The following is a 12,736-nucleotide window of genomic DNA, read 5'->3' as shown; positions in this document are numbered from 1 at the left end:
TCTCAAAGCAAGTATGCTAAGAACCTTGTCAAGAAATTTGGCCTTGAATCGGCTAAGCAGGTAAGTACTCCTATGAGCACCACACTGAAATTAACAAAAGATGAGAATGGAGTAAAGGTAGACACTACACTCTATCGTAGCATGATTGGAAGTCTTTTGTATTTAACTGCTAGTCGTCCTGATATCTCACATACAAGGTGGGAGTGTGTGCTAGATATCAAAGTAATCCTATGGAATCTCATGTATCACTCGTAAAAAGGATTATTAGATATGTTAATAGCACTCCCGATTATGGAATTTGGTACTCGAAAGATACCAATTCAAATCTTGCTTGTTTTAGTGATGCGGATTGGGCAGGAAATGCTGATGATCGAAAGAGCACAAGTGGAGGGTGTTTCTTTCTTGGGAATAATCTAGTATCTTGGCATAGCAAGAAACAGAATTCCATCTCCTTATCCACTGCCGAAGCTGAGTACATCGCTGTTGGCAGTTGTTGTACTCAACTATTGTGGTTGAAACAAATGTTGATTGATTATGGGTTTGAATTGGGTGTTTTGACTATTTTTTGTGACAATACTAGTGCCATAAATATTTCCAAAAATCCTGTTCAACATTCTAGAACAAAGCACATTGACATAAGACACCACTTTATCAGGGAACTTGTTGAAAATAAATCATTGCAATTAGAATATGTTGATACTGAAAAACAATTAGCTGATATTTTCACAAAGGCCCTAGATGCAAGTCGCTTTGACTCCCTCAGAAAGTCTTTGGGAGTTTGCATTGTTTAATTTTATCTGTTCATAATTCTTGTACAATAGTGTTATGTGATTTATCTCTAGCTCTTAATCGTCTATCATTGTATTTTGACAAATCATGTTTATGCTTTTGGTTTATAATTAGTTAGGATCTCAGTCTGATCATACTTTGTGATGTTGTGCTAAGAGGTTCATGTTACTCTTTATGTGTGTCTAGGATTAAATAATGTACTTATACAGAGTTGAGCAATTTTTGTTTCAGTCTTGTCAGGCCCCTTGCTGGAATAGAGCTACCCATACTGAGGTGTGAAAGCCATCTGATGAGTAAGCTGGAACATTGTAATTAGCAACTATGATGAGGATGCACTACCATAGAAAAGGGCTACCTTCAGTATGGTGTGAAAACATCCAGTTGCGGGATCAAATTGAAAAAGGCGAAAATGAAAAATCTTGCCAAGGACAATGATCCTATTTTCACTGCACACACTTATGTCTGACAGGTGTGTTCAAATCTGTAAGTCTCCTCTATTAAAATTAAATTGATAATCCTGGTTCACAATTTTCAGTAACATGCATATCTTTTTCCTCAACATCAATTAAGTATGATTATTTCATGAGATACTAATTAGTTATTTTCCTTAAAAGCATAACATGTAATTTAGTTTGTCAATTGTCAATGATATTTGATTTCTTTTGCTTGGTTCGAATCACATATATTTATTGTACACATTATATTTTATTTTTGGTTTTAATTTAAATAAAAAAAAAAAAGGAGGGAGGCGTGTGACTTGCTTCATGGGTTAAGAAAATCTTGTGCTTAAATGGTAAGCATCAACATTCATTCTTTCTTTGATTTATTATGATATTTTTCCAAGTAAAGATTAATCTTTATATGGTAATGTGCCTTTTGTTCTTGAAAGATTGATTTATTTTTGGAAAAATTTGTTGGCATTTCTAGTTTCCTTTTATTTTTTTTTTTTAAAAAAAAGGGGAAAGGAGTTGAGAAGTGGGCGGTTTCCTCTTTTGGTTCATGGGCTGGCGGTTACCATTTGAATTTTCAAAATTGGTTTCCTTTTTCTTGTTTTGATTCCAAGGTTATATAAACCAAATTTTAACACTTATTTCACCACCTACCCGAACCTTCTTTCTTGTTCTTTGTCTGTCACTATTCATCTTCTCTTTCAGTTCCAAAATGGTGAGAACCAAGAATCTAGGGCACACTAAAAAATTAGAAGAAACCGTTCCAACTCCTTCTAGTGCACCCCCTGCTGCCTCAGTTCCTCCTCCTGCTGTTGCAAAGCCTGGAGATTCATCGCTTCCCCAGCGTGAATCTCAAGCCGTGAAGCCAAAACGTCCACCCAAGCAAGTTGCTCGCAAATCGGTAAGGCCCTATCGCACCTGGACTTCCTCATCTGAATCCTCTAAGGAATCTCCTCCTCCATTGGCTGTTCCTCCTCCTGCTGCATCAATGGCTGGCACCACTCCAACAGGCCCTTCAACTCAAACTCGAGCCCAGCAAGCCTCGGCTGAGAAAGATCTTCAAGCCTCTCAATCTCGAGAGAAGACTGTTCCTCCAGCCAAGAAGAAACTCAAGACTAATCCTCCCTCGGCTTCCTCGAGTTCCCGTTCAGAAGAAGAGGATCCAATGGAAGTCTCTTCAGATAAATCAGTATCTCTGCATACTGAGAAGGACAGTGAAGACACAGAAGTCGAGCCAGAGCCTCCTCATTCAAAACTCGCTTCGCAAAGAAAGGCCTCTCGCCGTCGCCAAAGGCAAGCAGCCCATGGAAGATCCTACATCTGGTAATATCCCTTCCGTTCTTTTCGTTGTCCTACTTTTTATTATCGAGACAATGAGCGTGACTGGAATCTTTATGCAACCCGTAAGTTTGAAAGTGAGAGGAATTATGATTTGCATGCCCATCGTGTTTATGGTATTGTAAAATACATTCAATTTCATCAATGGGAAAACACTCTTACTGGTTTCATTGGATTCATTGCAAACATTATTAAGGAGTTTTATGCTAATCTTCTGATGATTTCCTTAATGAGAACTCTAGACTGTATAGGAGAGTTTATGTTAGGGGTCACTGGTTCTCGTTTTTGAAAAGGACATTGCTCAGGCTCTGCAATTGCCTGAGAATGTATCCAATGCTGTGATGTCCATGGATCGTGAGTTGATGCATTCTGAACTCACTGGTGCTCGTTCGAGTGAAACCGGGGAGAGTCTTCGAATCACTCACCTCACTTTTGCTCATGCTTCCCTTATGCGGTTTGCACTAAGCAATTGGGTTCCAAATTCTAACAAGACCGTGGTGTCTCAAGAAGTGGCTACACTCCTTTACCGCATCACTTCTGGAACTTCCATTGATCTAGCCTCTCATATTCTCAACCAGATTGTCTCCTTCCGAAGAGGTAAAAAGCCAACCTTCAAACTTGTATTTCCAAATCTAATCTATAAGGTTTTATCTTCTCAGAAGAATGTGGCCCAAGCACATGAAACACTTGAGCCTCCCATCACTGGACCTACATTCCAACCCTATGAATACTTTGATGGTGTGTTTCAAAAACGGCCAAAGGCTGGTGCTGGTGCTGCTTCTGCTGGTGCAAGTTACGCTCTGGCTGCGGCGGGAACTCCTGGAAGTCAAGTCTGAACTTCAGAATGTGTACACTCGTCTTGAAACAATGGCAGATGTCCAGCATAGCATGTCCAGGCAACTGTCCACTTTGGTTAAACTCTACAAAGATTAAAGTGTTTTTCGTTTGTCCCTTTTTAATTAAACTTTAGTCTATTTTTTGTTCTTTGTTTACTTTGGCACTCCGATAAACAAAAAGGGGGAGAGATATTTATTTTTTGGTTTGTTGCCCAACTCTGGACCCTTTTTCTAGGGGGAGTTGTGGTTTGTTAGTACTTGTGAACTTAATGTTTAAAGTTAGCATGCTTTTGTTTTTATTGTGATATTCGATTGTGTTACTCAGGGGGAGTAGTATCTTTTGCTCTTGCTAACTTTGCATTGCAGGTACTTTATGGTAAAAATTATTTTGTTCATCTAAAGTGCCAAAGGGGGAGATTGTAAAGTCCTTTTTTGGCAAGTTAGGTGACAAAATAATTTTTCCTTTTTATGGTAAGATTGCTATGCATTCATTTTCGAAATCTTACCTCTTTTATTCGGTTATTAGTTGCCATTTTCCTTGTTTGGAAAGCTGCACTTTCAGCTGAACTTTCCTTTGTTGAAAACTTCTCAAAAGAGAAGGAATTCTCTTTTGGAAAGTTGTCTTTTTTAGGAAAACTTTGTTTATTGCCTTTTCCTTATTAATTTCGATTGTATCTTGATACAATCAGAATATCTAATCTGTTTTTGGCAGGAATCTAGCTTTGAAAGAAGATCAGACCCGATTTTAGTAAGTTTCCGTTTAAGGCGGATCCGCTTCGTCAGCATCCGAATCTGATGTAGCAGATCGTGTTTCTTTTGGAAAGTTTTTGTACAGCTGCTAATTCGAACTTGTGGTTGCCTCTTTGGTTTATATGATCTATAAATAGAGCCTAGAGAGCAACCATTCGAATTACCTCTTCCATTATTCATTTTCTACATTTATCTTATGAGAGAAGAGAGTGTTTCTTTGTTTTGTGAGAGCCTAGTTGTTCACCTAGGTTCTAGTTGTTCTATTTCTGTTCTTACTCTATCCCATAGGTTGTGAAGAACTACTTGACTGAACAAGAGATTGGTCTTCGGGAGAAGACTTGATAAAGCCTTACTTCGGGAGGAAGTAAGCACTTGGTCTTCGGGAGAAGACTTGTTAAAGCCTTACTTCGGGAGGAAGTAAGCACTCACACTTCAAAGACGAAGGGAGTTCGGGCTTGAAGGTGTTTCAAGAAGTCAGATTCATAAAGTGAATTACAAAGGATTGCGGCAATACTTTAGAGGGAGTCTAAACTTGTTTAAGTCAATTGTCTTTGTAATTTTGATACTTCATTAATTGATTTCATTCTCTGGGCGTGGCCCCGTGGACTAGGAGTGTTCGGGAGAACACTGATACCACGTACAAATCTCTTGTGTCAAGTTATTTATTTTTCTGCAAATATTTTATATTTTGCCTGTTCAGTTTTGTTGTAGCAGAATTACTTTCTGCTGCTGCAAACGCTTACAGTTTTTATATTTTCGTATATACAACTGACATTTGAAAAAACACGGTTTTTTACTATGTATTGACGAAATTAGACGGAAATTATAATTTTAATAATATTAGGTACTTAAATTGCTAAAAAAATTATTAGATATATTTTAGTTATAAAATCAAAATTTTAAGCACTTATAATGCAATCATTCCATCAAAAATTAAACAATATTTTTTCTTGGATTTGCGACTAGCTAAAGGTTGGCTTACCTTTTGATATTTTTACCAAAAAGAAAAAAATAGTAATTAGTGGTAAGTAAATATAAAAAGGGTAAATACTATTTTGGACCTTGTGTTTTGCAAAAGTTAACCAATTGGATCATCTCTTTTGTTAAATGACAAAATGGATCTTATATTTTCCAAAATAGTAAAAATAGGATTTTGAGCTCAATTTTTAAAAAATTTATTTTTTAATATAACTAACTTTAAGATAATTTCTAACACGAACAGATACAGAAAATGTAACAAGTTTTGTCATAACATCTGCAGATCAGATTATTATTAAGTATTATTTTGATAAAAAATCAGTTCATGATCCTATTTGTACAATTTTATACTTAAACAACCAAGAGCCTAATGATATCTACCCATATAAAAATTTAATTATTTTAGGATCAAAATTTTGTATTATTTATTTTAACAAAGAAAAATAAGATTTTTAATTTTAATTTAATACACACTTTTTTAATTGAAAGGGAATTTTCATATACTTCATAATAATATTTATATATTGACATTAAAATTTTTATACTTAAACATGCGAGAGCCTAATGTATATTATGTTGTGTATAAAGACTGACATATGTTATGTAGTAGAAATTGTTAGTCATTATTACTTAAATCCTAGTTTAGAACAATAGACTGCAATAAAAGTGTTATAACCAAAATTCGGTTGTACTTCAGGAGTTGACAAGTGTCCAACAGAAGGAATATGAATCAATTCTGAATGACATAATAATATTATATCAATAAATACATATTAAATAACTCGTTATTATTAAATAAAGGTTAAGTAAATAATGTTCAAAACTCGTCAACTTTATAGTCAAAGGTGAGAAGGATAATAATTATTGAACTGAAATTAACGAGACATATGCATGCCTCAGAATATACAAACAAGAAGGGGATATTCATCCACTCAAGCAAAATGAATATGACAACATAACTACTTCGCGTTATACATAGCGAGAAGATCACCTTACATTGCTAGAGTCGATAAAAGAATATGACGAGATGAACTACTTCCCAACACTTAGCATTTTTTTTCTTAAGATGGACAAGGAAGAAAACTCATATCAAGTGAGATGTAACCTTCCACGTTAGCAATAACCGTCTAGAGGAAAAAACTAAAAAGTTGTTGGGTAGTTATAAGATATTATTCCATATGTGATTAAATGAAACGTGAGGATTATCCACGCTTCATGAGCAGTTGTATTTGAATCAGTCCTAAAAAAGGGTAACTGTCAGCCTATATTCCTATAAATAGGGGCAGATTCCATGGTAAAAGAGACGAAAAATTTGAGAGAGAATTATTATTATTCAAATTCTGAGATTATATTTTGTACTCAATACATATCCCTAATAATACACACTCGTGGAGTATGTAAATTTTAACTACAATAAAATTGTTGGAAATATTTTATCAGGATCTAGATTTACTAACAAGTATGTTTCATTAACATCCTAATATGAATTTCTAAAACAATGAAATAAACACATATAAAGTTTGAGAAACCTTACATTGGGTGCAGCGGAATATAATGACTCCTTGCGTTCAGATTTCTAGCCCTTGATTCCAATCTGTAGTAGAGCATTATCAAGATCTGAATCTGGATCTCTTTCTCTCCTTCATTGAGCCCGATTCTCCTTCTTGTTGATTGGATTCTTCACAGTCTTCCACACTATGATTGAGATACCACTTGATGTGTGTGGGCATTCACTCTATCACTAATGGCTGAAATTATTTAGTGTGAAGAAAGGCTTAGTGTTTCGAATTGAAGAAGAAAGAAGAAGGAAGAGGTCTCATCTAGGTTTTTAGCTTTGGAGGCATTAGTTGGATAATGAGACCATAGCCTTCGTTTATACTATTCTTCAATAGGGTTAGGGTTGAATTATATGGATTAAAAAAGAATAAAATATTAGGCAAAAATTCAACCTTGCCCGTACAAGATAGTGGACCAATCTCTAGTTACAATTTTACCACTTTATTTCAACCACTTATTCTTCTTTTCAATAATACTATATTTTCCAATTCAAACCTATAAATGCCAAAACTATTTATTTAATAATTAAAATAATTATCAAATAAAATTGTTATTTATGTTATAAATATTAATAATTATGTGGATGTCCAAATCTTTTATTTATTACCATTAATTGTAATCAACATTCTTCTTTTTCTTAGTTTCCTTTTTTCTTAGTTTCTTAATATTTCACTCTGGTATTTGTATAAATAGGGATTCACCCCATTGGAATAAACAACTCAGAAATTCTCATTCACTTTCTCTTTCTCTCTTCATCTTCTTCTTCTTTCCTCTCATCTACTTTATATTATTTTATAACAATTTATAATATTTATTAATTAGACTCCCTAAAGTCTCTTAATTAACAAGTAAACCCAAAAACACTATTTCTTCACAATCAAGCCATAACATAGTGAAAAATTCATAAACTAGACATAGTCTAATTTTAGAATTATAATTGATTAACTAAAATCAATTAACTGAGTCTTACAAGCAGTTTGTCTCAACTAGTATTGGGACCATGGGCCTATATAACCGAGCTTCCAATAAGCAGTTCTAGAATTTACCAAGTAAATTCACTAACTTATTAATTCCTCATTACATCCACTCATAGAACTTGGAATTGCACTCTCAGTCATATAGAACGCTCTATATGTTCCACGATATAGATACGTTATTAATTATCCATTATTATAATCCCAATAATCAATGATTCTCTATAGATGATCTACATTGCATTGGGATAAAATTACCGTTCACTACAACAATATTGCATATAGGTAACATTTGATTTTGTGTCATTTGCTATAAAATGTTACAAAAATAATAATTTAATGACATTTAGTAAAAAAAACTGTAACTAAATGTATTATAATTCCTAAACTTAATTTTTAATAACGTTTTGAAATGTTACTAGAAATAAAGTTTAGTAACATTTTAAATAAATGTGAGTATAACTTGATTTTAATGACATTTAGTAACATTTCAATTAGTCACATTTTAATAAATGTTTTAATAATAGTAATTTAGTAAAAAATGTCACTTTAGTAAGAATAAATAACATTTTAATTTGTGACATTTTAAAAAAAATGTGACTGTAAGTATATTTAGTAGCATTTGACAAAAAATGTCACTATTTTGTAAATATTTATCTTTTTTTAAACATAGTAAATATTTATATTTAGTATCATTTTAAAAATGTCATAGAATATTTTAATAATAACATTTGTAGAAATGACACAAAATAATAAATTTAGTGGCATTTTAAAAGTGTTACTATAACACAACAACACGATTTTGAATGCATTTTTTTGAATAAATTATTTTTTAGTTTATAATTATTTAAAAATTGCATAAAATGGGTATTTATTTCAAACATTTATAATAAAATTTCAAATGTTATAAATGATATAACCTAATTTATTTGATGTAGAAAAAACTAAGTAAATGAGTAATAGCATAGGATCATAATAAATTTTTTTGAATAAAAAAGTTGAAATCTGTCAATAATTATTAAGATAAAATAAAAAAAAAGTTATAATAATCACTAAGGTTCTTCTTCTTCACCCATGTCATTTGTACAAGTTGACACCAATGTATCAATAGTTATGTCTTCAATATCATTCCTTATCAAATTGATATCTCCATCCTCAACATCAAAATTTGTACTACACATTTCACTTTGCAAATAAGATTCCACATTCTCATCATGTGATTGCACGCCCATATTATAATAATCTCTAGGATTTATTTTTAAAGCAACATGCCATCATTTGTGTTTGAGGTCTTCCACATACATTACCTGTTCAGCTTGAGATGCTAGTACGAATGACTCATCTTCACGCATCAATTTTGAAAGGTTGACTCTTGTGCAATCTCTCTCTTTTTTAATGCCACTTCTCGAAATCCAATCACACTTAAATAACACAACGCGATTACCCAAAGAATAATCTAGCTCTATAATATCAGTTAATATCCCATAAAATGTAACATCTCCGAAAACAGGATTCGGATCACTACTACTTGCAAAACTTTGAGTCTTGGCAGTCATAATAACTCCACTATTTTGAGTTTTTAACTTCTTCTCAACTGCTTTTCTGTAGAATTTGAAACCATTTATTACATATTTTTTGAATTTAATGAAAACATTGTTTGGTCCTTTAGCCAAACAATGTAAATCGTCTGAAATTCGATTCTCCGTTATCATATAATTCTTCTACCTGATTTAACAAAAAGTAATAGCTACACTTAATGCGTACATGAATTTATTAAGTTAAAAAAATTATGATAATATTGAAAAAAAACTTACTTTTTTGGCAAACCATGATGGAAATGACTGACTATGAATCCGATCTATAGTCATTGCTCTTTGACGAGAATTTTGTTGTGCAATAATATTACGATGTTCCCTACAAAATGAATTAGTATTATACACATAACTATATGTGATATTATATATTTTTTTTTTATTATTATTATTAGAGGTATAATAAATAATATACTTACTCAATGAACGAGTCCACGACATTGCAATTAAATAGCACATATCGATGTGCCTTAACTTTAGTATTCTCGTTTAAACTCTTAATATACTTTTTTCCCAAATTTCGACCTGTCATTTGGAAAATAGGAAGCAAATTTTCATCGACTTCCAAATTACTGTAATTTCTAGGCTTGCGATTAAAATTTGTCTCCACACCTTCCATGTATCTTGAGCAAAATGTCAAACATTCATCAGCTAAATATCCTTCAGCAATACAACCTTCTGGTTTGCTTCTGTTTCGAACGTATGATTTCAACTTAGACAAGTACCTATAATTATTCATGCGAACATTAGAAGAAAACTTAAAACATTTTCAAATTTAAAAAAAAATAAAAATTAATTCAAATTTTACCTTTCAATAGGGTACATGCAACGATAAACTGATGGTCTAACGATTCTCGCCTCATAAGCTAAGTGTATCACCAAATGAACCATTATATCAAAAAATGACGGAGGGAATAATTTTTCAAGATTACAAAGAGTGACTGATATTTCTTGTTCATGTTGCATAAAATCTTGTAGTCGAGCAACTTTCGAATACATCATGCGAAAATAATTACTTAAAGTAGTTATGTGTAGACGAACACGTAAACTTTATATTCCTCTCAATGCTAGTGGTAGTAATTGAGTCATAATAATATGAAAATCATGACTTTTGAGCCCATGAATTTTTTTTTTTGTTTTACATTAACACATCTAGAAATATTGGCAGCATATCCATCTGGGACCTTATAAAATGCCTCTAAAAATTGACAGAAGACAATTTTTTCATATTTGCTTAATGTAAAACAAGCAGGCGGTATGACAGTTCTCTTATATTCGCTCTCTTTTGGATGAAATTCAGATTTAATACCCATAAACTTTAGATCAAGACGCGCATTCAAATTGTCTTTGTTTTTTATATCTAAAGTCAATAAAGTCCCAACTAAACTTTCACATATATTTTTTTCAATATGCATCACATCAAGATTATGTCTTAGTAAATTATCCTTCCAATACGGTGATTCAAAAAACATACTCCTTTTCTTCCAACCATATGGCAATTGAGGATTAACAACTTTCTTTCCAAATTTAATTTCGTAGCCTTCTAGCATATCCAATATCATAGAACCAGATAATGGTGTTGGAGCCATTCTTTTCTCCTTTGTGCCATCAAAAGACTTTTCATCATTTCTAAATGAGTGGTAATTTTCTAACCAACGACGATGACCCATATAACAATGCTTTTTACTGTGCTTCAACCAAAAAGAACAAGTATCTTCATGACAACATGGGCATGCATATTTTCCTTTTGTACTCCATCCTGATAAGTTAGCATATGCTGGAAAATCACTAATAGTCCATAATAGTGATGCTCGCAAATTAAAGTTTTTCTTTGTAGATGCATCAAAAGTTTCAACTCCAATTTTCCACAGATCCTTTAACTCTTCAATCAATGGCTCTAAATATACATTAATATTATTTCTAGGTGCTTCTGGACCAGGTATGAGCAAGGACATAATAAAATTTGGTTGTTTCATGCACATCCATGGAGGAAGATTATATGGTATTAAAATAATTGGCCATGTACTGTGACTTACACTTAATGTCTTGAAAGGATTCATTCCATCAGAAGCTAGCCCAAGTCTAACATTTCGAGGATCTGCAGCAAAATCCTTGTGGTTGTGATCAAAAGTCATCCATGCAGGAGAATCGCTTGGGTGTCTCATACAGCCGTCATTTCTACGATCTTTATTATGATGCCAAGTCATAAAATCAGATATTTTTGATGACATAAATAATCTTTATAATCTTAGTATTAAAGGAAAATGGCGCAAGACTTTAGCTTCAGTCCTATTTTGATAAATAAAATGGTGTTATTCTAATCTACCAAGTATATGTGAATTAAAATAAATATAAAAGAAAAAAATATATTATATTTAAAAACATACCTTGGTGTAGAGCAAACTTCACATTCTGTGTCATTTGAATGTTCCTTTCTATACAACATGTAATCATTACGACATGCATCGATTTTTTCATAATTAAGTCCTAACCCATTGATTAACTTTTTTGTCTCGTAAAAAGAATTAGGTAATGTTTCACCTTTCGGTAATGCTCTTTTAAATAACTCAAGTACCTTTTCGAACGATTTGTCACTCCATCCACTTATACACTTAATATGAAATAATTGGATAACAAACGACAGCTTTGAAAAACTCGTACAACCTGAATAAAGTTCTGTCTCTCCATCTTGAATCAAATTGTAAAATTCTTTAGCTTGTGTATTTGGTTCATCGCTTTCACTATGAAGATCATCACCAATATAACTCCATCCAAATCAATAGCATAATTTGACTCAGAAGTACCAATACTCTCATTATTTTGCGTAGCATGTGAAGAAGTTTCTCTGTGCAATACCCATTTAGTGTAACCTTTCATAATCCATTACATATGAGATGTTCAAATGCAGTTGTGCGAATAGCAGGTGTAATTAGGCCACACTTCACACAAGGACATATAATTTTTTTCTTCAAGACTAGCATTTTTAAATGCAAAATCAAGATTTAAATTAACTCCTTCTTGGTAGGAATCACTTAATCTAGAATGATACATCCAACTCTTATCCATAACTGTGAAAGAATTTTTTCAAATTAATATATTAAAAAAAATAATCTTCTCTAATAAAACATTATTGAAATAATTTTGTGCAATACACAAATATATATCAAATTTATAATAAATTTAATTAATAAAAGAAATTACATTTATAACAAAGTGTATATAACAAACTCCATATACACTTTCAATAGTGCAATCGTGTGTGTGGAGGAAACACTACATTAATTTGAAAGCATCTAAAATAAATAATTAAATATATATGATATAACCTAATATAACTGAGGATGACGATGAAAATGAATTAATGAAGAAAATAAATTAATGTATAAAAATAGCTAGCTAGTGATGAGTTAATAGTACAACAAACATGTGAGGTTGACAAGTGTAAGGTATAGAGATGCTAACATGACCATGAT

At 32.3% G+C, this 12,736-nt stretch overlaps 1 protein-coding gene across 1 annotated transcript; it reads right to left on the bottom strand.

Annotated features, from left to right (window-relative positions):
* Positions 1-8,723: 8,723 nt before the first annotated feature.
* LOC133039300 (uncharacterized) lies at positions 8,724-11,470 on the bottom strand. The gene is made up of 7 exons (XM_061118161.1): positions 10,738-11,470; positions 10,072-10,129; positions 9,683-9,988; positions 9,486-9,585; positions 9,347-9,396; positions 8,974-9,273; positions 8,724-8,856 (listed from the first exon to the last, which is right to left on the bottom strand). The coding sequence occupies exons 1-7, from the start codon at positions 11,468-11,470 to the stop codon at positions 8,724-8,726; spliced, it is 1,680 nt and encodes a 559-aa protein (XP_060974144.1).
* Between the last annotated feature and the right edge of the window lie 1,266 nt (positions 11,471-12,736).

This window comes from Cannabis sativa, chromosome 6 (assembly GCF_029168945.1).
Source record: "Cannabis sativa cultivar Pink pepper isolate KNU-18-1 chromosome 6, ASM2916894v1, whole genome shotgun sequence".
Lineage (NCBI taxonomy): Eukaryota > Viridiplantae > Streptophyta > Magnoliopsida > Rosales > Cannabaceae > Cannabis > Cannabis sativa.
This window is presented reverse-complemented; position numbering and strand designations above follow the sequence as displayed.

Excerpts from the sequence above, each read along its gene's own strand:
- LOC133039300 (XM_061118161.1), bottom strand. The coding sequence starts at position 11,470 with ATGACTTGGCATCATAATAAAGATCGTAGAAATGACGGCTGTATGAGA. Across the intron at positions 9,989-10,071 it reads TGCATGTACCCTATTGAAAG|GTACTTGTCTAAGTTGAAAT; the intron begins GTAAAATTTGAA and ends GAATAATTATAG. Across the intron at positions 9,397-9,485 it reads CATCATGGTTTGCCAAAAAA|GTAGAAGAATTATATGATAA; the intron begins GTAAGTTTTTTT and ends TTGTTAAATCAG.